Source organism: Artemia franciscana, chromosome 13, assembly GCF_032884065.1.
Source record: "Artemia franciscana chromosome 13, ASM3288406v1, whole genome shotgun sequence".
In the NCBI taxonomy this organism is placed as follows: domain Eukaryota; kingdom Metazoa; phylum Arthropoda; class Branchiopoda; order Anostraca; family Artemiidae; genus Artemia; species Artemia franciscana.
The window spans coordinates 12,447,501-12,473,669 of NC_088875.1; the positions used below are offsets into that span (position 1 = coordinate 12,447,501).

A 26,169-nucleotide genomic window follows, 5' to 3' on the forward strand; every position below is an offset into this window, starting at 1 on the left:
TATATGTAAAATCAGCATTAAAATGCGATTCTTTTGATGTAACTATTGGTATCAAAATTCCGTTTTTTAGAGTTTCGGTTACTTTTGAGCCGGGTCGCTCCTTACTGCAGTTCGTTACCACGAACTGTTTGATTGAATTGTATTTGATTGTAACTATCTTTTGACCGTTTTATTTATTGAAAGGGAACTATAGTAAGCCAAAGGGTTGTAAATTAGGTACATCATTTTATGTACATTACTTGAGTAAGCATTTTTTTTTTCAATAAAACTTAAGTAGTGTACTCCTTATAAAAGTAAATTAGGGAGTTGCCTCAACTCTCGCTCTTTACGCTAGAGTTTGGTTTTTCGTTACAATTCTTTTAGGAAGGCTGCTCAAATCGATGGGGCGATAAATTTGAACGAGGAGTATTTTGAGGGAAACTTCAAGACTTTAGTGCAAAGAGGAAGGGACCCAACACCTAATCCAAAAATAAGCAAAACTTACAAAAAGTAGGAAGAAGGCTAAAGCCTTCCAAACCTTTGATTGACCAGAACGGCATTGGCGCTTTGCGGAAGACAATTTTTATTTTAAGCTATTTATGGCTGAAACGTTCATTTGAGAATCGGCATGTACATATTGTCTTTTGATTTAGTTTAACATCCCTAACAATGTGCCTTTGAAAGTTCCAACGTAATATCCGTAGCTATTTCTGAAATATTGCACAGATAACCTTTTGACAATCTGGATACGCATAGTGGCTTTGATTTAGTTTTATATCCGCTCAGCATGCCCTGAAATTTTAAAATTAATTGCTTTAACCTTTCCTGAGACATCATAGATATGCCAGTTTGATAACCTAGATGCAATCGTGTCATTTGTTTTAGTTCAACTCGTCTTGAAAGTTTCAAATTATTACCTTTAGCTGTTTCTGCAATATTGCAGATCCCTCGTTGGGAAAATATTGATGCAGATAGTGTCATATAAAATATCCTTTGATAACCTAGATGCACATGGCGTCTTCTGATTTATTTCAACATCATCCTCAACTTTCCTTGTAAGTTTCAGCTTAATGCTCTTAGTTGTTTCTGGAACATTGCACCTATGCCGTTTTTGACAATCTGCATACGCTTAGTGTTTTGACTTGCCTGATATTGCAGATGCGTCCTTTTGGCAATCTGGATATACTTGGTGTCTTTTGGTTAGTTCAACAAGCCCTGAAAGTTGCAACTGAATATACACAGCCGTTATATGTTAGGGAGGACATGAAGTCGCGGATTTGGCAAAATACCGACAGCAAATTCGAAACACAATTCATCACGGCATGCCGAAAGAGTTGTATGGGAAAATTGCTTTAAAAGGGAGTAATAAGGGATGGAGGATTTAGAGACTATCAGAAGAGCTTGGTATTGGATCTTTTCCAGGCGGTCTTTCTGGTCCAAAATCTGGCCGTAATGCCAAAAGGGACACGCATGTTCTACCAGTGGTTGGATAAACGTAAGGACAATACGCATTAGGTGGGGGCTTAGACATCATGACGAGCAAGGAGTTTTAAAAATAGGATACCCAGGTTTGCCCCTTTTATCATCTCCTGTGTCTGTTTTTCCCACTGCAGGTCATCTGTGAAATATATTCCTAAAAGTTTGATATCGGTGATGCTGCAACCTTAAACATTCTGTAAAGCAAGAGACGAGCTGTCACTCAGAAAAGAAAAAGTTAATACAAGCGAATTTTCACGATTGACGATAATTTTGCCCTACTCAGCTTGGCGGGATAAATCCCCCATTGTTCTATCTGCCTCGCCTGAAACACTATTTTCACTCAGAACAAAACCACCACAGACTAAAAAGGAAAATGACAAGCAGCTATCCTCCACTGAGCCAATCCAAGCCAATAAGCTTGATACATTTTTATTTCAATCTGACTTCATTTTTGATGTGTTTCTGGCTCTTTTTCGTAATTCTTAAAAATTTATTTTCATAATTACAAATCGTTGCTCAGTTCAAACAAAATGAAAACCATTATTTTCAATTAGGGTTCTATGCGATTGATAGGTCACTAGATAGTTTCTTTAAAGACCTGTTCTTTAAATTGAATTTACTAAAGGCCATGGGTTCTTTACTAGGTTGGAACCGGGATACGCTTTCTAACATTCTCAATACTTGAGGCTATGAAAAAAAAACTTGGGTATTGTATCTGAAATTCAGTTGGCTTACTCAGATTAAAACAAAGAATGCATATTCTTTTTAATTTGTTTTGTTCGTTTTATGCACATTTTAAGCTTGCTCTCTGAAAGGCTCAGAAATATCCTGACACTGCTTCTTAAATAATATGATTACATAGCTGTGCGAAAGCACAGGATGGTTGGCCCCCAACCCCCATTGCACTTCCTGGTTGAAGGGCCAAGAAACGGAGATCAGCACCGCCGGTAGGGACTGTAAAAGTCTAATGCCGTATCCGTTATCTTTTTTTATAGCTAATGCCTCTTGATTCATTTACTTTTCTTAGGTGTTTAGCGTTTCAAGCTGACATTAGTGCCTCTGAATTAAATTTTCCGTTTCCCAAAAGAAGCTTGGATGTAATTCTGATGATTTTTGTATTATCAGCTCTGGAGCCTGTCAAGTAAGATTTCCTCTTTATTTTATTCTTTAGTTTCTTATTAGCGTAGTAAAAAATATTAACATGCATATTGAGGCACATATTAATACAATCTGTTATGAAGGATTGAGTTTTCTTTTTATATAGAAAATACTCTTACACTGCACCTACTACTACTAATAACTGCACAGTTTAGTCACCTGAGGCCAATACACCTCCGAACACTCCTCTTCCACCGCAGTCTTTTTAAAGACTCACTCCCTCCTCTCATAAAGTCTCGGTTTCCTTTTAATCCCTTCTTGTGATCTTTTTCCATCCAATTCAGGGACAACTTGTTTTTCATTTTGCCCAGATGAATAGCCAAAATGCACAACCTTTGAAAATCAGTCGTCTTTATCCGTAATTAAATTAAAAAAAAAAAACAAGTTTTTATGGCACTTGGTATTAATCAAGTGACATATAGCGATCGCAAATTCTGTCGGTCTGTCTGTCCTGATTTTGCTAGTTCACTTCCAGATAAGCTAGGACGATGAAATTTGGCAGGCGTATCAGGGACCGGACCAGATTAAATTAGAAATAGTCGTTTCCCCGATTTAAATTGAACAAAAGTTATTCCGTATATGAAAGCGAATAAACGTTTCATATACGGAATAGTTTATGTTCATTTCAAGTTTTAACGTTGCTCCTTACTGTCAGTTAAAAAACTGTTTTTTTTTTTATTTAGTTTCTTAATGTTTGTGAATTAATGCAGTTTTTGAATTTGGCTCACCGTGCATGAATAATTTAAACGAAATTTGTATGTTACTTTTACTTTTCTTAAAATATATTATCCTCATAATAACCTAAGTTGGATTTTTGTTCCAGTTGTTTAAGAATGATTCTGGAATCACAAAGGCTGTTTAATTAGAATAATAACCTCTTTTAAAAGTTAAAAAAGAAACTTTAGCGTAAGAGCGAGCTATTGAGGAGAGGCAACCCCCCTCATATACGTAATATTTTCTGTTCGTTTCAAGTTTTAATGTTGCTTCTTACTTTCAGTTGAAAATACTTGTTTTTTATTTAATTGCTGATCGTTTTTTAAATAATGCAGGAAAATCCAGCTCCCCCTCCATAGAAAACTCCCTTCCTTCTCGAGAAATTTGTAAAGATTCTTCCACGTAACTTAATTTAGCGATATTTGCGGAACTAATTTTGTAAGGCATAGCGAAAGAACCGCCAAAGAGGTCAAAACTATTTTTATGAAAATAGAAGTCACAAGTTGACCGATTCTCAAATGATTGAAATGAATGAAAGAAACGATCTTTAAAAAATATAGGTAATAATTTATATTCGTTTTAAGTTTTAATGTTATTGCTTACTTTCAGTTGGAAAAAACTTTTTTTTTTATTTAATAACAACCACAAGCCGAAGACATACAATATCTTTGGTTTATTATCACATAAAAATCATAGTTATGAAGCTGCTTAAGGTAAACAAGTGCTAAGATTGGCCGGAAAATAAAACAAGAATTAATTGCTTATATCGGCAATTACTTAAAAAAAATTCAAACTTTAGCGTATCGAGCAAGGTATTGACGAGGAGGTGAACTTTCCAGTATACGTAATATCAAGGGGTTTGCCCCCTCGTCAATACCTCGCTCTTTACGCTAAATTTCAAATTTTGATCTAGTTCTATAAGAATGAACCCTAAATCACAAAGGCCGTTTAATTAGAATAAATAGCTCTTTTGGAATTACTACAAATACTTTAGTGTAAAGTGTGAGGTATTGATGAGGGGACGAATCCCCTCGTATGCGTAATAATTTCTGTTCGTTTTAAGTTTTAATGTTACTCCTTACTTTCAGTTGAAAAAAAAAATTGTTTTTGTTTTATTTCTGATACTGGGAAATCCAGCGCCCCTTTCATGGAAATTCTCTTCATCCATTAAAAATTCCTCCATGGAAACATCCTCCCACGTAAACCAAATCCCCCAACCCTCCCACCAGAAAAAATCCTCCCTGAAAACGTCTGTATACTTACCAATAACCAATACTATGTGTAAACAATGGGTAAAGTTCATAACTTGCAGCCCTTCCCCTGCGGACTGTGGGGGATTAAGTTGTCCTCAAAGACATAGTTTTTAGATATTTTGATTATGCTGAACAAAATGGCTATATCAAAATTTTGATCTGATGACTGCGAAAAAAATGAGTGTGGGGGGGAGCCTAGTTCCCCTTCAATTTTTTTGCTCACTGAGAAAGGGTACTAGAACTTTTAATTTCCGTTCGAATGAGCCCTTTCTTGAAATTCTAAGACTATTGGGTCGATGCAATCAATCCTGGGAAAAAAAAACAGATAATGAGCCCTCCCACGATATTCTAGGACCACTTGGTCGATACAATCACCCCTTGGAAAAAAAAACAAATAAACATACATCCGTGATCTCTCTTCTATCAAAAAATACAAAAGTCCACATTTTTGCAAATAGGAGCTTGAAACCTATACAGCAGGGTTCTCTGATACGCTGAATCTGATGGTGTGATTTTCATTAAGATTCTATGACTTTTAGGGAATGTTTTCCCCTTTTTCTGAAAATAAGGGAAATTGTCTCAGGCTCGTAACTTTTGATGGGTATGACTAAACTTGATGAAACTTATTTATTTAGCGTCAGCATTAAAATCTGATTCTTTTGGTGTATCTTTTGTTAAAAACCTTTTTTAAGAGTTTTGGTTACTATTTAGCCGGGTCGATCCTTACTTTCAGTTTGTTGCCACGAGCTGTTTGAAACGTGGCCTATTCATCTTAACCTTCTTTATATTATATCCCTAAACGGTGAGATAAATTTCATTTTTTTTTTAAGTTTATTGTTTGATATACGTTCAGTCAAACAAGTACCTGAGACTATTCTTAGACAATCCCTCTGTAAGAAATTTCAGATCTCACTCATGCTGATATAGTCCATTATAGGCTTAAAAGTGGAATGAACCCAATCTTTTGTAAAGTTTATAGAAGAAATTCAACAAAACTTGCTAATACCACTATAGCCCATTATAGGCCTAAAATTGGGATAAACCCCATTTTGTAATGCTTATAGGAGAAATTTAACAGACCTTACTCATCCTGTTATAGCCCATCATAGACCTAGAAAGTGGGATAAACCCCATTTTTTCTAAAGTTTATAGAAGAAATTTAGCAGATCTTACTCATCCAGTTATAGCCCTAGAAAATGGTATGAGCCACATTTTTGTAAAGTTTATAGAAGAAATTTAACAGATCTTACTCATCCCGTTATAGCCCTAGAAAGTGGGATGAGCCACATTTTTGTAAAGTTTATAGAAGAAATTTAACAGATCTTACTCATCCCATTATAGCCCTAGAAAGTGGGATGAGCCACATTTTTGTAAAGTTTATAGAAGAAATTTAACAGATCTAACTCTTCCCATTATAGCCCATTGTGGGCCTAGAACGTGGGATGAACCCCATTTTTTGTAAAGCTCATAGAAGAAATTTAGCAGATCTTATTCATCCAGTTATAGCTTATTGTTGGATATGCGGTCAGTCAAACGTGTGCCCAAGACTATCTTAAGACGATTCCTTCGGAAAAAACTTAACAAGTTCTATGAATCTTTTGAAGTGCCCGTGTTTCAGGGCCATGCCTCATCAACAACTTCGATTAGTAAAAGCCTTTTATTATAGTATTATTTCTATTATTTTTTCACGATTGGATTTTTATTATTGGGAACTTATCAATTAGGTCAATCAATCCTACTCGGAAAGATGCGAAACCGGATTACCAGCAAGTCTTTGGATTTGAACAACCATAGTCTAAAGCGAAAACATGAACAAAGCCATTTTTTTTACCATAGTTTTTTTACGAGGATTTTAGCCCTATCTTCCCTTGTGCTAAACTAGGCTCCGTGGATGAAATAAGCGTAGCCACCTAGTGGTATCATAATGGTTGTAGTTTTGTTTTTTATTAATTAATCTTAATAAATTTAGGTAAAGCTGTAGCTAACTTAATTTTGCTTGCCTTGTTAAGTTCAAATTTACATCAGTTAATTTTCAAGAATTGTTACAAATGCACTTTTCACTAAATTCCTCTGAAATCGCCAAAGACAAATAGAAATAATTATCTGTTAGAATAGGAAATTAAATGATGTAAACAATCGAATATCTAGGCATGAAAATGCAGAAAAAAGGAAGAATGTATCTACTAAGCTCAATCTCTGCATGTCTCAAAACAATATAAAGATGAATCATCTGATCCAGGCTCAGAACACAAGCATACTTCTTTGGCAAATGGTTTTCACTGATGCCCTGACTTAGCTCGTAGATGTAATGCCTTTTTGAAGCGTCTGAAAAACATTTTCTGTTTATGAATGTAAATATATAGACGTATCTAAATATATAGACGGATCTGTGAGTAGCTCGTAGATGTAATGCCTTTTTGAAGCTTCTGAAAAACATTTTCTGTTTATGAATGTAAATATATAGACGGATCTGTAGACGGATCTGTGAGTAGCTCGTAGATGTAATGCCTTTTTGAAGCTTCTGAAAAACATTTTCTGTTTATGAATGTAAATATATAGGCGTACTTATAGGACTTTGACATATCCGTCCCTTAGAATGAAGGGTTGCGGAAAGGGCAGAACATTTCTCGTATTAATCTGGGAGGGTAATATCAGCTTTTTACAAATGTACCTAGTCTTCGTTTGTCTAGACGATGAAAAGTGATTTGCTATGCTACGTTTCCTGTTGAATATAAACTTGTAGGATAATCCGTCGAGGCTTTTTAGCAAGGCTGTGATTTCAATGATATGTGAACCTTCATCACCCTCCAGCTTTAGCTGCCATTTAGTCAACCTTATTATGTAAAGTGTGCAATTTTAAATTTAGAGCATTAGGTCTGTTTTACGGCAAATAGTGAAAGGAAAATATTTATTCAAAAAAAAAATATTTAAAATTTCATAATTAATCTAAAATTCGTCTCTTGTGACAATAATCAATTATAATTATGTGGTAACTAGTGATGATAATGATGAAAAGGGGATCAATATGAATTAGTCCACATGATGAATTGGAATGTGGTCAGTTGTCTCAGTTCTTTGTTTTATTCAGGTAATCAAAATGGCACTTGAGCCACTTATATAAAGTTATAAAATGTTGAATAAGTAACTAATTTTCTTTTTCAGGATGCAAAATTGTATCAATCAACTGTCTTCCTATTTAAAACCTGGTGGTAGAATATTATTTAGAGATTATGGTCGATTTGACATGGCTCAATTACGCTTTAAGAAAAACCGATGTCTTGGAGAGAACTTTTATGTTCGAGGAGATGGCACTAGGGTATATTTTTTCACTCAAGGTAATATTAAGATTTCCGCATAAAATATTAAAGTTAATGTGCATGGTTTTTCTTAAGTATCATATTCTCTGCCCAAACAGGACGCCGTATATCACGTCCTTTTTTTTAAACAATGTATTTTTATTTTTTTAATAGAAAGATTCTTCTTGTGGGTCTTTATCTGCTCACTGAATTCGCAGGGCTATATTTACTTCATCTTGGTTTCGGAAATAGATTTAACCTAGTAAACAGCAATCCACAACAAGCCATAACAAAAATTTAAAACGTATTTTTTTAATAACCATCCCCAAAAATGTTTTCGTTCGACTCTTTAAAATGTATGTAAACCAATTTTTGAAGTTCCTAAGTTAATTTTGCAAAACCTCCCCCCTCCTCCACCCCAAGAAAACAACCCCCTCCGAAAAAATCCGTAGTACGGCCATGAATTGTGTGTATCTTCAAGTACCAACGACAGCTACAAGAGAATCTAATTTTCGGAAATCTTCAAGTGGAAACTTACACAACCGTGTATATGTTAAAAAGCTAGGAAAAGTATGGAATTCAGCTCATAATGAAATACCTTAACATGCAAATATTTAGTTTAGGTAGAAGCAGTCGTCAAAGTGAAAACAAAAAGTCAGTAAAAACCATAAAAAAAAATAGCCAAAAACCAATGGCATCAAACAGCTTGAGAAGCTGTTGCATCCTTTAGAAGATTTAATTGTTTTTGGCATTCAACAGATTTTAACTGTTGAATTCTTTACGACAAAAGACATCGTTAAATTTATGCAATTAGTTTTAGTTATTTATTTTTGGGGTTCAACGTGGCAACATTGACGAAATGTGGTACTGCACTATAAACTTCATGATTTTGAAACAAATCAAAGAAAAGATTATTTCTGTTTCGTAAGAATGTTTTCTTTTCAAAAAGTTTTGCTAAATAAAATATCAAGTTGCTTCTTCTAGAATGCTATTGTCAATTTGAAATTGGCGGGAAGGTCTATCAATCCTTTTGGGGCAAATTGTGTCGCACGGTGTCATAGTGAACTATCAGGTTTTGTTTTTTTTTTTTAGTCAGTATTGAAAACTATAGATGTATAGTAAAAAATGTCGGATTAAAAACATGATTAACGCTAAATTTATATATCCTCTTGGCTTCTCGCTGAATCTATTTCTTGCGAAGGATTAATTTGAGTTGATTTTTTATTTATTTAAGTTTTTTATTTTTTTAAATTTTTTCTTTGCTGAATGATGTTATAATCTCTTTAATCCTCTTTTCCTTTTCTTGCTTTCTATTTGAATTTATGTATAAATGACTCATTTTTATACCCCCTCCTTTACAGGGCGAGTAATTGAGGGAGAATACACACGCCTCTTAAGGGGGGATTAGAACCGTATATTAATTTTGTATTTATTTAATTGTGAGTGAATCTTATCTTATTCGTTTTACAAGTTGATTATTTTTTAGATGAGTTGCGGTCTCTGTTCACGAAGGCTGGTTTCGTAGAAGAGCAAAATATTGAAGACAAAAGACTGTTAGTGAATCGGGGACGACAGCTTACAATGTACAGAGTTTGGATGCAGTGCAAATACAGAAAAAAGACAGATGAAACTGAAGAATGATTTTTTAAGGCTATTTGGTAATTTTATTAATAAAATAAAATTAAAGAAATGACTTTTTGCAGTTTTTGCATCATGAGCAATTTCGAATGGGCCTGTTTTCTCTGTCCCAATTGTCATTGACATTTTTTTGTTAGCTCGCAGAAACAGATTTGTTAACTAGCGAAAAGTGGCTACTAACAACCACAGGTGTAGCTAGGGTTTTCAGCACCAGGGGTTAATGTCGGCTTTTCCCCCCTTCCCCTACCATTGCTTAAAGCAAGGTAGGAGATTTTTAAATCAACTTCCGAAAAAATTAGACTGAGCACTTTTTTAGGATATATCTTATATTTTTTATATTTAAATCTACAGTCATTGAAGATAGCCGCACAAGGCCTAGCGGGATTTTAGTGTTTTGTCTTTTTAGAGTTGATAATGTTGTCCTTTTCATTTCTTGTACCCTGGTGTCTCGTCATTTTGTGAATTTAAATCAATAATTATTGCCTCCTCAAGCTCCCAATTAATAATAATTTGTCGCAGAACCACTCGTTTTTGCTCCTTTTTTATTAACCCCCCTCCTCCCCAAAACAATTTCTACGTACATTCCTGTTGGAGCACATATACCCTAACATAGTTCTTGATCGCAATGCCTGGTCACATTACAGTCATATTTGTTGTAGTTGCCGCCCACTTCAGCCCTAGTTACGCATCATATTGGTAATTTCGAGTTGAAAATCGTTCAAATTTCCAGTGTAAAATTTTGTGACTGGCCAGTTGGAACTAAAATTCAAGGCGTAATTTTTGAAAATGGAAAAGGTGGAATTTGGACCATTAAGTTTTTATTTCTAAGACGAATCCGACATGAAATATAGAGATATAGTTAAGCGAGTATAATCGTTGCAAACCAAATAGTATTAGCACAAGCTTTCCAACCAATTTCTTGCTATTTTATTTTCCCCTTTTTTAATACTAGTGTGACGTTAAAACCCGCCATTCATAAATGCCAACATTTTATCGACAGATGTAGCTATGGTGTTGCTCTGGTACATCAGGGCCTGTTTGAGCTCCTGTGCCACAGGAATTTATACCCCATTTGGGATGCAAGTTCCTCAACATGCTAAATTTAGCTTGCTTCACTTTTACGACAAAACCCTCCGATTCTGTCCTTGTTTCACGTTGTACTTGAAAAAAAAGTTTCATCAAAATTTAGACACAGAGTAAAGCTGTCAAACAATGATTTTATTTAAGTCCGATGAAAGTAATTGACAATAATACAATTTAAGAACACATTGAGGTCTAATCAACTATTATCCTAGATTTACAGTTATCGATAGTTAAATTGACCACACAGCCCTGATAATTCAAATATAGGACTTCCACTAAATTAGGCAAAAGAACTTTAAAATTTGCAATCAACTAAGCATAAAGCTACGATATTTGAAAAAAAAAATTATCATTTAAATCTCTTTTTTTTCTAATACAGTAACTGTGTGCTATACCTAAGGGTCAACCATAAGACTCTAAAAAGAAAGCTCCTTAAGCAAAGTCACACGCCAACTGACTTTATAATCCCATAATTTGAATTTACAAAAGAAAACACCTGACTACAACTATAAAAGCACACAATGATGTTCAAGTCCCTATTTTTCCTTACATCTTGCCCAAAAATAATCAAAATCACAAGGATGACCATACATGTTTTTAGAATTACTTTTAGATTTTCCATTTCCATAGAAACAAATCAAGATTTTATATCCTTCAGTCTCGGTCGTTGAAGAAAATTTGGCATCAATAATGTGCAGATTAGATAAGGCTTTTAGGCAGTTTTCCACATTTCTCTGGATGACCCATATATTTCCCAATATACCCAGACTGCTCTTTCCATTATCAACCGGGATGATGGAATACCTTTTCTATAAAACAGATCCCTGCAACCCCCAAGTACAAAAAATTGAGTGTCTTGGTTTAGAACAAGAACATTAAGAATGTGAATAATCTTTACAATGTTAGGTATAAGCTGTACATTTTCTGAATCTCATTAATGCCCTGCTTAAGAATATGATCGTGTTTGCTTCACTGCTTGTTTGTTAAATTTTTACTCCCTTGTGAAAAAAAGGGGTCAAGTTGCGATTAAAAAAATAGAAAGGTAGAAACAATTGATTGATTGATTGAAAGGTAGAAAACAAAAAAATAGAAACAATTCATTTGCCAGTAGAATTAATTTGAAGAATCCATTGCCTTTATTTTATGGTTTTAACATTTAAAATCAAGCTAAAATATATACATAAACTATAAAATACAGCTCAACTATTCAAGCTAGGAACTTGAAACCACCAAAGTGGATTGACTATTAGATCTATACTGTAAATAAGTGTGTTATAATGATTACCCCATAGTTCAATTAGCGACAATGATCTATTAAAGAATTATTTTATGTTCTCTGGATGACTAATCAGAAGATTCAGCGTCTAAATCTAGAGCAAAAACAAATCAAATGGTATTTGACTAATGAAAGTTTAGGACACTGGAAAATGGTGTAAGGTTGCCATAGATTTTGACCACTAGAAAACACATAAAAATCACTCTAATAAAGGACTCTGAATACAATGGTGCCAATTAGGGAGGGGGGGAGGAGGTATTCTCTCCAAGATCCTGAAAATACCTTTTCTTTGGTGAATTCTCATTTAAAATGTCTTCTTGGGGATTTTTGTCAAAAAACGACAAATACGGCTACGCCCTAGATTTTTTTGAATACCTTTTGCCCAATTTCCTCCCCCAAATTTCCCTACAAAATACAGCTCAACTATTCGAACTAGGAACTCGAGAGTAGAACTTAGAACTTCCGGCTCCTAGTGAACACACAAAAATCATCCTAATCAAAGACTATATATACACTGGCGTCCATTTGGGGGGGGGGGCTTTCCCTCCTAGATCTTGAAAATCCCTTTTCTTTAGTGAATTTTCATTGCAAATGCCTTCTTGGAAATTTTATTAAAAAAAAAAGACTAATTTACCTACACCATAGATTGTTTGAAAATACCTCTTGCCCCATTTCTTCGCCTAAATTCCATGAATTGACGCTTCTGAATGAATACGCAAATAAAAACATAATAAAAGAAGATAAATCATGGAACTTCTTGGTATTATGCAGATCAGACAAGCCCTGCATGCGATTTTCAGACATTCAGTGGATGAACAATCGACTGATCAGGAGACCCAAACTACTTTTAAAGAATCCTAGAGTATTATTTTCAAGAAAAGGTTTTCTTGATTTTTCTTTTATTAAAATTTCCTTAATTACTGAAACTTACATTATACTAAAAAATTGAGGTATAAAAAATACTTTCAAGATATTTCACCACCCATGCATCCTTCGAAAAAATAATCTGATACCACATCGAGATATTGTTTTGAAAAACTCCATACACTTTTTCTTCCATGTAACCAGCAAAGATTACTCGTGCTTTTTGAGGCAAATACTAGTTGTTGTAGTCGGAAATCTCGTATTACACGTGTCTGTGATATACCTCTCCTATGAAATATTAAAGAGGACGGGCAAAACTGGAAATATGTTTCAAATTTTTAAATCTTACTGATAACTAGTTGTTTGCAGAATGAAAGTTTTGCTAGCCATTCAAGATACGACCAGTTAAGAAATCATTCCTTTCAGACCACTTTCAATAAAATAACTTCGAATATTACCTCAGGGTTCAATGTGCGAGTTTCATATAGGTCTTGCTACAGGCTAAAGAATAGGCACTCATCTCGTGTTATACTTCTTTTATAGTGCCCATTCTTTCCCCGTCAGGCCTGATGCAAGAGAGGCATAGTAGGGGGAAAATCTCTGAAACTCACTACCGTTTATAATTTTAAAAAAGGCGATTTAACCCATTTTGGAAAAAAAAACAGAAATTTGGCAGCATTCTGACAGCCAAATTAGGAATAGAACACTGGTCAAAAACTATATTTTGCTGCCCTAAAAATCACCCAAACATGGCACGATTTTTATAATTTGTTTCTATTCCTTCCTATAGTTCGTCTATTTTTCCAAAAGATTTATAACATGAATAGATATTAGATATAACAGGAAAAATTGCAATACGTGAGCCGATAAATCACCTTGGACAACCTATGATGGCGTCATGGCAGAAAGGGTACAAGAAGCCGTCTGTAGGCAATTATAAATTACGGTTTTTCACGAATTTGACAAATTTTGGACCTTTGCCCGGTATTTTAATTTAATAAAAAAAATGACTTGGTTCGTCTTCACACGAAATTTTCATTTTCCTTAAATAAATTTTTCTAATTTTCATCCAACCTAGTAACTTCAAATTCCGCTAGCTCAGAGTTTGTCTTAATCGGATTGAATTTCGAGTACGTTCGAAACATTCTTCAATTTAAGAGATGGGTCATAATCCCCATTTGTCAAAAATACCACGACATACTATGAACTTCCAGAGACGCGTGATCATTGGCTTAGTTTTTATTAACTGTCTAGCAATAGAATTTTATAATAATTCCCATTTTTCTATCTGGATAAGATGCTTCTTATCGTTGGAACGGAAACATGCTAATTAATTGCACACATTATTGAAAGAACAAAGCTCTGTTAAGAAACAAAATGATACATACGAATTCCACTATCGAATAAACTAAAATAGTTTGTTGACAAGGATACACAGCAACATACTAATCTACAAAGGATTATACATTAAGATTATAAAATGAGGCAGTTGAATTTTCGTTCACTGGATAAAATAAACACCGACCTGAAAACGTTAAACAAAAAAAAGCACAATAAAATAACACAACACTGGGGAAAGGATAATGACGAGCCAATTTTGATTCCACGCACTGAAATCAGGTCGCATTTTTCTTTAACGAAAAATGAGGTGCCAAAACTTTCATGAACTCCCTGATATACATTTAATTCAGACAATCGAGTTTCTACTGATTCCAAGGCATAAATCGTCACTTATCACGCCTAAAGGCTATATGACATCTTCATACTTCTGAGAAAACTCCCAAAAACTAGTGCCAAGCTCATATTAACAAGAGAATCAGCAGGGCAATGTAGATTATGAGGGTCATAAGGTTGTTGAACGTATAGTCACCCTGCTGATCCTTGCCACCGCACTGCCGCTTTACGTAAGTGAAAACTGGCGTGAGCGTCGACAAAAAAAAATTAATTAACACCATTTAGCGTTTGGCGTTTCTTGGAATTTTTCAGTACAATAAAAAGTTAAAATCATTCTAGGTACTGCAGTTGGCATAATTACTGTAGTAATAAGTATCTGATCTTGGGTTTTTGAAAGAAACAACTAAGAAGCTTGAAAAAAAATATAGTAAAAAATGCTAGATGGCTTTAGTGATTTTTAAAGACACAGGCCCCAGTTTCTACTCTTACAAGTTGCTCGTACTTTTTGGTCTGGCCTTTGGGAACAACTTAGAGAATAATTTTTGCCAATTATTTCAGTAGTATAGAAATTTGCCCTTAAATCTTAACACTGATAAGATTTACGGAATCAAAAGTCTAGTGTTTACTGGCAAATTTTGTCAGGGGGAAAGAGTGCAGAGCTTCAAAAGAGGTTCTGAGCCTAAATATCCAAGTTTTTAAAAAAAAAATAATATTTTTGAGTAAGATTTTCATGGGAGGGGGGAGGTACAAGCTTCTTAAAGGGGGGAGAATATTCCCTTTTCCGTGTAATTATATCGCTAGGAAAACCAATTTTCAACTTCATAATAAAACAAGGTCACACATAAACACTAAAATAACGTGTATCTAACTGTCACCGGTTTCTTCAGATGAATTGACACTACCATCACTGGTTTCAACCACTGGTTCACTATTGGCTCTCCCACGTCCATGTGATACACGAATCACTTCCCCAAAGCCTGTCCCACGTCGAGTGGCTACTTCTGGAGGCTCAGCTGGAACAAGAAAAGCGAAAATTAAAATCCAATATTAAGAATTTTTGAAACGCATTTTCGAAAATACAGCTTTTAAAGTTTATGTGCGTACCATAGTACGGTAGGGCGGTATCTTGTTCAACCTTAAAAAATAGAAAATCTATACAAAGCCCGTTTAAATGCTGTGTTTATTTTCAGCAAATTTTGAGAATAAATGTGAATATGTTTATTGGGGTGGCCGTTAACTAAATCTAAAAAGTAAATTAGTGCATGCAAATTCTTCCGAATGTGGAAGAATCCAAACCCTATTGGAACTACCATTTTCTTTCTTTATCTAAATTAAAACAAGGTTTTTAAACATTTTGGTTTTGAGAATTTATGTTATCTACGTAAACAGAATAAATGTAAACAGGAAAGTACTAATAAATTGAGGGGCTCGACGCTCCTTGGTGGGGCGTATATTCGAAAAAATTTTGGAAATTATATGGAAAATGTAAGAATAATATTCTGTGTATTCATTTTTATTTCAGCGATTGGGGGGGGGGGGGTAACATGAAAGCCCTACCAAAAGCGACTGAAGTAGGATAAATTTTCCTTACAATTAACTAACTAAGAGATACAGGATTCCTACAGTGTAGGAGTCACAGTCACCTAAAAACATTCTGTCGACTTTTGATAAACACAGTTCCACTTATAATCTAACAAGATTCGTGATATAATATACCCCTGCAAAGGCGCATAATACAAATCTTGAAACATTACATTTTCTATACTAACAATATTACTAAATGTACATCTAATTTTCAATCGTCCCAAATTGACCACTAGAACCCGAAAACTTGCTAATACCTGAGGATAGCTTATTAATGATTGATGATACGAACGTTCGTCATATAGTGCCCTTAGAATGGTAGCCCGTCAGTGCCTTTAAAAATACCTATTACAATAAATATAGCCTGGTATTTTTTTTTATTTTATTTTTTTTACAGAGAAGTATTAAAAATACCCCGTCAATGCCTTATTTATCAAAAAAAAATATAAACAAGAAATAAAATTACGCACATTCCTCATTCATTTACGATTTCTGTTTACATTATTCACGATTACTACTACTAAAAACTAACTGAAGCAAAAAGTCATCTGAGGCCAACAAAGCTACACACGCTCCTCCTCCATCCCAGTCTATTCAAAGCCTCCTCTTTATACCCACAATTTATATTTGTAACATATGTAACATATGCTGTTTTTCGGGTCTAGAGAAAGAAGTTTGCCCGCTTCACAAAACACAATATTCTAGGTCCCCTCCTCCCCCCCTTTAAAAAATTCGCCTGAATGTTCGAACCCGAGACAAGACAGAAATTACTGGCCTTTATTATTGGCCACGATTGGCCAGGAATTATAGGCATGATCCTTTTTTATAATTTTAATATTATTTGACTTGAAACGCAAATTTGACTATTTTTTTACCTTCCGATTGTCATTTATCAGTTTCGTATTATTTCAGCTTATCCAAAGACCAATCGAAAAAAGTAACTTAAAGGCCGATTACTGGTCCGAGTAACTTATAAGACCGAATCGGTCGGTTGCATTGAAAGACCAATCAAAATTTATATCGATTTTGTATTTGTAATCTTAAAGTATTTTTTGAATTTAAACAAAAAAAGAGTTCTTTGCTTTACGCAATATCCTTTGAAGTGAATTTCAAGAATTCTTTCAGCCTTTACAAATCGAAGAAGATTGTACATGAAGGAAACTACAATGAAATTTTGATGAAAATGTCACACACAAGTTTGCACACGATATTCAAGAAACATCCTCAATGGTGAGACGGCACCAGAACCTCAAGGTCCAAGCCGGCGGTACTGATCTCCGTTTTGTGGCCCTTCAGCAAGGAAGTGCAATCAAGGGCTGGGGGCCAGCCACCCTCTGATTTCACACACCCTTCCTGCTTACCTTCCCCAAATTTCTCCAGGTACCCATTTAGAACTGGGTCGACTCAGGCTGAGCTTACAGAGTCATGCCACTCACCCCCATCCCAAACCACATGACCCGCCACACTAGGAATCGAAGCAGTGCCTCTCGGACAAAGGATTCCCAACCCAGCGCGACTACCACTTAGCCAGGACGGTCAAGAAACGCCCATAGTAGTACAAGATTATATATACTTAGTTATTCTTACTAAAAAGTTCAGGATTGGAGGATCTGCATGTATTGTAACTTCCACAGGAGCGGCATTTGGCTCCAACCGGATGGAAGCGAACAGAAGATTCCTGTAAGAAAAAACTAGGTGATAAAAGTTCATATTCATACGAGCACTTCAAAATAATTAGATCCAGTGGATTGACTGTTGCTACTTTTAATTTCAATGAACCAATTATCTGGTAGAATAGCCAGTATTACTCTTTTAGAACTATAAAATGGACATTCAAACTGGAAACTTCGATAAAACCTTTGAAACTTTGGCTTTGATAAAAATAAATTAATTATCTCATTTTCATGCAATATTTTTATGATCATATCAAGTTAGAGTATGATCAAATGCTTTTGCCATTAAAATCTCAAAAAATTTAAAATATATATATATATATATATATATATATATATATATATATATATATATATATATATATATATACTTAGGTTATACATAAGTATATATACTTAAAATGTATACCACTACTCTAAATTGTTATTCTGATTTCATTTTGTTTTACAAATTTTTCAAATTTCTTTGTATTGTTATTTTATATCTAAATCTCCAATAAGAGTTATATAGCGTGTTTTATGTGGTAGATTTTTCTCTCTAACAGACTCTTCCCCCTCCCCCGATGCGGACATTCCTATTTATCACCACAGATTAAAAATCCGAACAGACACCAGGTAATACAAGTATTGTTCCTAGTAATATTTAGCTAATAAGGATAGTTAATGAAACAGGGTCGAGATGAGTGAGGTTTGAGCTGAATGGAGTTGAACTGCATGGGACTGAATAAAATATGATTTGAGCTGAATGTGGGTTGAGATGCACGCGGGTCGATTTGAATGGGGTCTAGAGTCCTCCACGGAAACAAAAATAATGGAGAAAGATCCGAGGAGAAACTTTAGTTAATGCCATGGTAAAGAAAACCTGTTCTGACAGTCGTTTATTATTAATGGATGTGTTCATATTTCAGACCCCTCTAATCATTAAAGAATCAACATAATTGTACATCGTAATATTTTGACGAACTATATCAGCAGTTGACCCACCCAGAAATGAATCGAAAAAACCCAGTACGGTGGGGTTTTCACACACAGATCGGTACCAATCTGAGATGGATAAAGTACTGCTGCAGATATTAGAGTATTACTGAACCATATCAAAGGTTTTGCGTAGAACTCAAGATGTTGTCTCTCACCTTGCCACATCTAAGACTTGTCTCGCGTTCAACAGAGCTTGTTGTAACTAATTAAAATTAGTTACAACACCTTACTCAATAAACGTAATTAGTGTGCTCTATTGAATGCAGTTTGAATATCAAAATAAATTTCTCAAATGCAAACCTATAAAACTAACCAAAAACATCGTTAGCTTGAGTGAAGAGATAAATAATTCAGGAACTATCTATCCCTAAAAGGACGAACTACTACTTATTGTGAGCCCTGAGGCACAGTAAGCACATAATTAATTCAAATAGGTTTCAATGAATCCCATTGAACGTAATTCAATCATTGTAATAGGCTATTGAACGCTAAAACTCATAAAAATGACTTGTCGTTTATCACTGAACACGTGACTGGTTTTCAAATAGAACCAGTTTCTTTTGTGACAGTCTTTCGCCGAAAAATAACTTAGATGTTTGGAACCAAGGCGGCGCTAGAATCGAATTGGAATAAGGGTGATTGTCAAAGGAGAAAAATGCTACTTCTTCAAAAGGAGAAGCTACAGACCTTTCTCAGAGACAATAAGCGAATAGAATGTTCTTTTGGTGCTTGTGCACATTATTTTGGAAAAAAATATTAAAGGGAATTTTCTACCGCTTTTTAGGGCTATAATAAAAGAGAGGTTGAGAATGCTTGGGTTTGCTTTATGAATGAAGGATGACAGAGTGCCAAAGACTGCGCTTCTAGGCCATCCATCTAGGGGCAAACAAAAAACCAGTCGTCCCTGAATGGAACAGGAAGATAGATAGATGCTTTATCAAATATAATCAGAGCTCGTAAGGTTGGGTTTGTAAATAATAGGACATACACAAAACAAAACATCTCGTCAACATAACAGTATTAATAGCAAAAGTAACTTAATTAACAAAAAAAGAAAACGACAAAGACAAAAACCTAGAAAACAAGGAATAAAGAAAGGAACGGAGAACAGAAATGCTGGGTAGGAGGGGCATGGGAGGCCATCCCATCATGAAGACAAAAACAAAACATATAAAGAAAAATATAATAAATTCTTAAAATTCCATCATTCATGGTAAATAAACAAACATTAAAAAACAATCTTAAATGATTGCTTCTTTAAATACAACCGAGATTTTTGGGATTGATCAATGTGAGTTTTATCATTTAGCTTATATTTAATCACAATGCATGGCATTAGGTACCTAAGTGAAAACCTTAACCTTTCATATTTTACAAAAGCCATTCTGTATAATCCCGCCCACCGACAAGTCGAGCAAGGGGGCAGAACCAACAGAAATTTACTGTAGAAATTTTTTTAGAATTTTGAATTTGAAAGTGCCATAAGGAAATAATTATATCACGTATACGTTTTAAATCCGACAATTTGGGAAATAGAACATCGTTCTGAGTTATTTATTTAACAATAAATTTCATAAACAAAAAATTACTTCAAGACGTTAAGTCTTGGTAGCATTTCGTACTCCAGATAAATAATTTCAATAATTCATCTGCTAAATATAGGGTCAAATACATATGCTTAGATAGTACTCTGTGCAGTCAGGCTAATCGCCTGTAGCGACGTTAACTACTTTTGCTTTTTTCTTCTGTCTCCCCAGTAACATCTATTTCTTAGCCCCCAAAAAATAAAATTAAATTTCGAAGCAGATTACCATTGGAAATCTATAAGCTGCTTCCAACATGAAGTTTTAATAAATACACTAGCTAGAAAAAACAAACAAAAAAGTATAGCTTAGGCAGTCAGTTTTATTCCTAGGAAAAGAAATATTATTTTCCTATAATTCCGTGGTAAAATATATCCTTTAAATCTATTGGTTCACGTATGGAATGTACTAAAGCCATCAATCTATTCCTTCAGAGTATACCAGAATGGGGAGCCAATAGCAACGTTTTTTGAAACCAAATCTGAACCTGTTTGAAATTTTAAACCGATGAAGAAAAGGAAAGTTAAATTGTACACAGACAGCAAAGAAATCAAAACCGTTTTTCGGGCACAAGATTTTTTCGAGTAAATTGTTTGTTTCTATTAATATTATGGCTATTCTTAGTTTTATATTAACAGACATTGTATTACTGTAGCAAAAGAAACAAATGGGGGAAATGATGAGGATGATAACTAATTATTATGATGAGAAAAACAAAACAAATAGAATCTCACTTGATGGCAATCTTTGCAAAGTATCCCAATGAAATAATTGGCATATTCAGGGGGCATAGGAGTTGCTGCAATCTCTTCATCAAGACTTCGCCAAACCTAGAAGAGAAAATACTAGGAGACAGTTGCACGCCTTAAAATGTCCACATGCCATTTTTAAACATGTTTTCAAATGTAAATCGAGTTTTCAATTTTTAAACGGAAGGTAAAGAGTCACTTTCTAGACAAACTTTCTATAACTGTCGAAAGAAATCAGCTGACCTTGGTGAGTGAAAACATGATTTTCGTGATTTGATATTAGATGGGAGATCATTCACTTGGCTTTTTTCTTAAAAACATTAAAGAAAGCATGTCGGGAAGACAACTCGTCACCTGAAAGCTCGTTTTGCCGAATCTGTTTCTGCAAAAACCCGAAAAAAAAACGAGTGTTGATTTTTTGACCATGTAACCAACTTTCGTTCAGCAAATCAGCAGCTTTCGGCAAAACGGACCAGGTTGTATGTGATTCGGCAAAACAGTTTTAAAGAATATGCAACTCAGCAAAATAGTAACGCAAAATACATGCAGTTAGACACTTCTTACATAAATGCCAATTAGACCATTCGAGAGAAAATTCTTTTTTAGAAGATAGCGTTTGTAACTCAGTTTCGATCAAAAATCGTTATTTTCGGCAAAACCGCTTTCAGACGACGAACTGTTTACCTTGAAAGACACAGATGTACATCTCCCTATTGAGAACTACATTTAAATCTCAAACTATCAGGGTCAACTATAATATTAACCCTTTTAGCTGAAGATTGGCATTAATTTTTTTTTGTTTTTTAACTTAAACCATATACGTGTTCCAACCAAAACCATAAGCAGAGATTAGTAGGAAGCAGAATTTGGAAAAATAATTCAGTTTCATTCATTCCTATTGTAGAATTAAAAGAGGACTACTGTAGGATTAGGAGTGAAACAAACGAAAGGGAAAAAAGAAAAATGTCAGTTATGACCTTTGGGTAAGATGGTGATCTCTGTCAGTCTGAGTCAAATTGAAAAGAAAATATATTAAAACGGGTGAAACATTTTAGTGAGACAGTGAAAATAAAACAAAAACCTTTCGATATAAAATTAGTAATAAAAGTCCGAATATTTTGGCATCGCATCAGGATGCCTTTATCAAAGGGACAAAACATTCGCTTAAACAAAACATATGAAAAAAAAACAATTCAAAAAAAAACGAAAGAGAAACTCACATTTAAAGAAAACCCAAAACGGTAAAGCAGCAAAGAACAAACAATGAATCACAAGGCGACATCATACACATAAGTTTAAGCTAGTTTTTTTTTCGTTGGTAAAGGCTTCCAGATGTAAAGCCGAAAAATTCGGACTTTTATTATTGTTTTTGAGATAATAAGTTTTTTTTATTTCAAATCTCATATTAAAAAATTTTAACTCTTTTTAACAATTTTTTGTTTGAATTGTGAATGGAAAGGCAGTGTGGTATAAGAAATTATTTAGTCTAAGTTAAATGAGCTTGAACTTCTAAAAAGCACTATAGATCCCTCTCTTATCAGTTTCGTACAGTCAGACCAAGAAAAGCTTAAAATATTTTCGATAATATTATATTAAGATAGATATTGTGTATATTTTATTCATTATTAATAATAATAGTTCATTGTATTTAATCTTAATTAAATCAAAATTAGCATTTAATGGTGTCTATATAATTATATTTATGTATGCAGTATAAACTTATGATAATATGATTAAATAATATAACAATATAAAGAGATAATAAAATAAAAGAAAAATAAATAGAAATTATATAATATTTCTTTTTTGTAATTATATACTGTGCACAAAAAGCTTAAGAGTAAAAGATAAAGCAAACACCGTTTATACAAAAGATTTCGAACTCGAATTTGAAAAAAAAAATAGCTAAAATAACATCAGCTAAATTTACATGATCTAGCGAAGGAAAAATATATATACTGACAAAAATTATGAAGATGAAACGGTGATGTGTGAATAAACGTTATCGTTTATTCATGCGTCTGATCTCAAACGGTGACGCATGAATTAAGCGTCAAATATGTTTGGACGATACAGATTCTTCATCTCAACGAGTTTACCATCTGTGTCATCCCATTCATTCAAATCCAATATGCCTACGAATTCCCCTCCCCTTTCTTAATATTCCTGAAAATCTAACCTACCTGAAAATATTTTTTTGTTTGAATGTACTCGGAGTTCACAATGAAAATGAATTAATAACACCATGGAGTATGGGAAAAGCAGAATTATCTCGTTTAAAACCATATAGCCAGTAAAAAAAAAAAAGGCATACTTATGTACATTGCTAATGCTAGTCATGACATTTGTCATGACAATTTGTCATGACATGCTAATGCTAGCTCCGGCTATTGTAGTGAATAAATATATTCTATTCTATTCTATACATATTTCTTCAAAAATTAACAAAAAGTCTTAAATTAATATATTGTCAGATTGTCGTGAATCGTATGTCTAGAGGTCCATTCAAAATGAGATTTTACTAATACCGAGATTTACCTAGCGCTAATTTGATCAAACTGATTTTCCATAGAACTGTCATTACGTATGATCTGTTTTACCACTGACCTCTTACCTTTAGAAAAACAATTTACCTATGACCACTGTACTGTGGTAACTTTTCGAAAGTCTTATGACCACTAAAATGTGGTAAATAAACTCTTTCCTATACATCTTTTTCTGTACGTAGCTAAGGATTGATAATGAAGCTCTCTAATAATCTGGCCATAGCTAAATAAAAAAAAAGTTCAAATAAATTGAACTTCTCTGCTGACTCAAGCTTCTTCAGGGAAATAGCAAAACGTTATTAAGAACTTGTCTAGAACTAGCTAAATATTGATGCTAGCCAAATCCCATTCTGAATAGAGCTTTAGAAGAACCCGAAGTCTTAGATTAAATTTGGCCAGTCCCGATGAGATACGGAGAAATTATGAACATCGAGACAGTATGTGAAAAAAATACAAATGTGGATATCACAAAAATCCGAATTACACTATCTTTCAAAAGTCATCTCGAGGACTACTTGGCTTTTGAGAAAAATTTCTAGTTTCTCCCTATACTTTACTGAAACAATGGCTTCAGATAATTGGAAATCTATGTTCGTCAATTTTTGACGGTGGTCATGACAAACTGTACAGGAGAACGTTAAAAAAAATATGTCACGTGGCAAAACGGGCAATCCCCTCGTTTGAACCAGCTTTTATCTTTGTGATAGAATTTTCATCTTTGATTATATGAGATTTCATTTTTGCGATCATGTTCACATATTTGTGTACGTGATATGAAAGGATATTTGGAAATCCCCTTGATGGAACCGAATGAAGGGACTGAATTTTGATGAAAATTACACGCCCAAATCCATCATGTTTTAAAACCCTGTATAGAAGATTTGGCCCACAATCTAAAAAGTACAAAATTAATTTTTATTTTTTCTTACGATGAATAGTTAAAGATATGCTGCTTTTTTCAGTACTGACTAAATGTGTGTGATTGAAGATGCAGTTAAAATAAAATCTAAATCCAAGATACTTACAGACTCCATATTCAACATGGACTTTTGACAAACAGGGCAAGCATAGTGTCCCCCTCTGACTAGAGCATCAAAACAAGTCCTGTGAATAAGATGCCCGCAAGAGGGTATATGCGAAGGGATACGACTTGTATGTATATCTTCCATGCAGATTGGACAATTTCCACGAGACATGTTCTCAATGCACTAAAAAGGGAAAATGTAACTCAACTTTTTTTTATTACATTAATAAAAACGAAAGCATAGACTATATGGATCTGCTAAGAAATGTCTCTTGAAGAAACTTGACACTACCCTCCATGCAATCTTACGAAGAGCTCTTGGTTGCCTAAAGTCAACTTCTGTTGCAGCTACGTTCTGTGAAGTGGGGATCCAGTCTCTTCACTACAGAATAAAACATATCCTTGCAAGATATTTTGCAAAGAAGATCAAATAGTTCGTGGTAACGAACTGTAAGTAAGGATCTACTCGGCTCAATAGAACCGAAATTCTAAAAAACGGAACTTTGATACCAGTAGATACATAAAGAGAATCGAATTTTTACGCTGATTTTAAATATATAAGTTTCATCGATCCGACCCATCAAATCCTATTTAATCCTACCCATCAAAAGTTACGAGCCTGAGAAAATTTGCCCAATTTTCAAAAAAGGTAGAAACACCCCCTACAAGTCATATAATCTTAATGAAAATCATACCATCAGATTCAGCGTAGAGAACCCTACTGTAGCAGGTTCCAAGCTCCTATCTACAAAAATGCGGAATTTTGTATTTTTTGCCAGAACAAAGATCATATATTTTTTTCTGGTGGGGGGGGGGACAGAGGAGAGGGTTATGTGGGAGGATTTTTCCATTGTGGAAATTTTCATGGGGGAAGAGAATTTCCATGGAGAGGGGGGGGGCTGGATTTTCCAGCATTATTTAAAAAAAAGCAAGTTTTTTTTCAACTGAAAGGAAGGAGCAAGATTTAAACTTAAAATGAAAAGAAATTATACGTATATGAGGGGGTTCGTCCCCTCGTCAATGCCTCGCTCTTTACGCTAAGGTGTTACATCCAAGTTCAACCAGATGGCTCAAAGACAGAAAAAAAATACGGTTGTGCAGTAGTTATACTCTCCCAGAGCCTGTCTCTTTCCTACCGTTTATTCCCTAACCTGACAATTTTCTCTGCAGAGCTTATGGCAATTAAGTTTTCCCTCCAAGCCATATCAAGCCAAACATAGATCAAACATCAGAAGTGTATTGTCAGCACTGATTCACAGTCAGTTCTGGATTACCACCAGCAACACCAAGCAAGAAATGTTGCCATTGAGATTGAAGATTACTGGTCCTGAATTCCTATCTTCAATCAGTTCAAAAATCTTGAAGGAAGAAGAGCCTTGCCTTCATTCTTATCATACCTATCTTCTAGATTCATCTTCGTTGAGCGATAGAATAGCAGTCATCAAAAGAAATGCACCCCACATCGTGTATCCTTTCAACTTGCCTCTACCGTCTTAGATGTGGCCATGCAACGACAAAATCAACACTATTCCATTGGAAAATGGTCCCATCCCACAACTGCGACACATGTGGAGTGTTTGAAGACATACGTCGCATCATCTTCAACTGTAGGAAATAT

The 26,169-nt window shown here is 34.4% G+C and overlaps 2 protein-coding genes across 4 annotated transcripts in view; one reads left to right on the forward strand and one right to left on the reverse strand.

The window, feature by feature from the left end:
- The window catches only part of LOC136034531 (tRNA N(3)-methylcytidine methyltransferase METTL2-like), a 40,763-nt gene extending 31,191 nt beyond the window's left edge, over nt 1–9,572 (forward strand). For all 3 annotated transcript variants that reach the window (XM_065715761.1, XM_065715759.1, XM_065715760.1), the window contains exons 5-7: nt 2,486–2,599; nt 7,746–7,918; nt 9,366–9,572. In XM_065715761.1, coding sequence (XP_065571833.1) covers nt 2,486–2,599; nt 7,746–7,918; nt 9,366–9,520 — 442 coding nt within the window. In that variant the 3' untranslated portion in view covers nt 9,521–9,572. The remainder of the gene's footprint in view (nt 1–2,485; nt 2,600–7,745; nt 7,919–9,365) is intronic.
- A 1,142-nt stretch (nt 9,573–10,714) lies between these two features.
- Nucleotides 10,715–26,169, reverse strand: part of LOC136034532 (RING finger and CHY zinc finger domain-containing protein 1-like) — a 33,542-nt gene continuing 18,087 nt past the window's right edge. The window contains exons 4-6 of the mRNA XM_065715762.1: nt 20,967–21,062; nt 17,586–17,676; nt 10,715–15,427 (exon numbers count right to left, since the gene is read on the reverse strand). Coding sequence (XP_065571834.1) covers nt 15,279–15,427; nt 17,586–17,676; nt 20,967–21,062 — 336 coding nt within the window. The 3' untranslated portion in view covers nt 10,715–15,278. The remainder of the gene's footprint in view (nt 15,428–17,585; nt 17,677–20,966; nt 21,063–26,169) is intronic.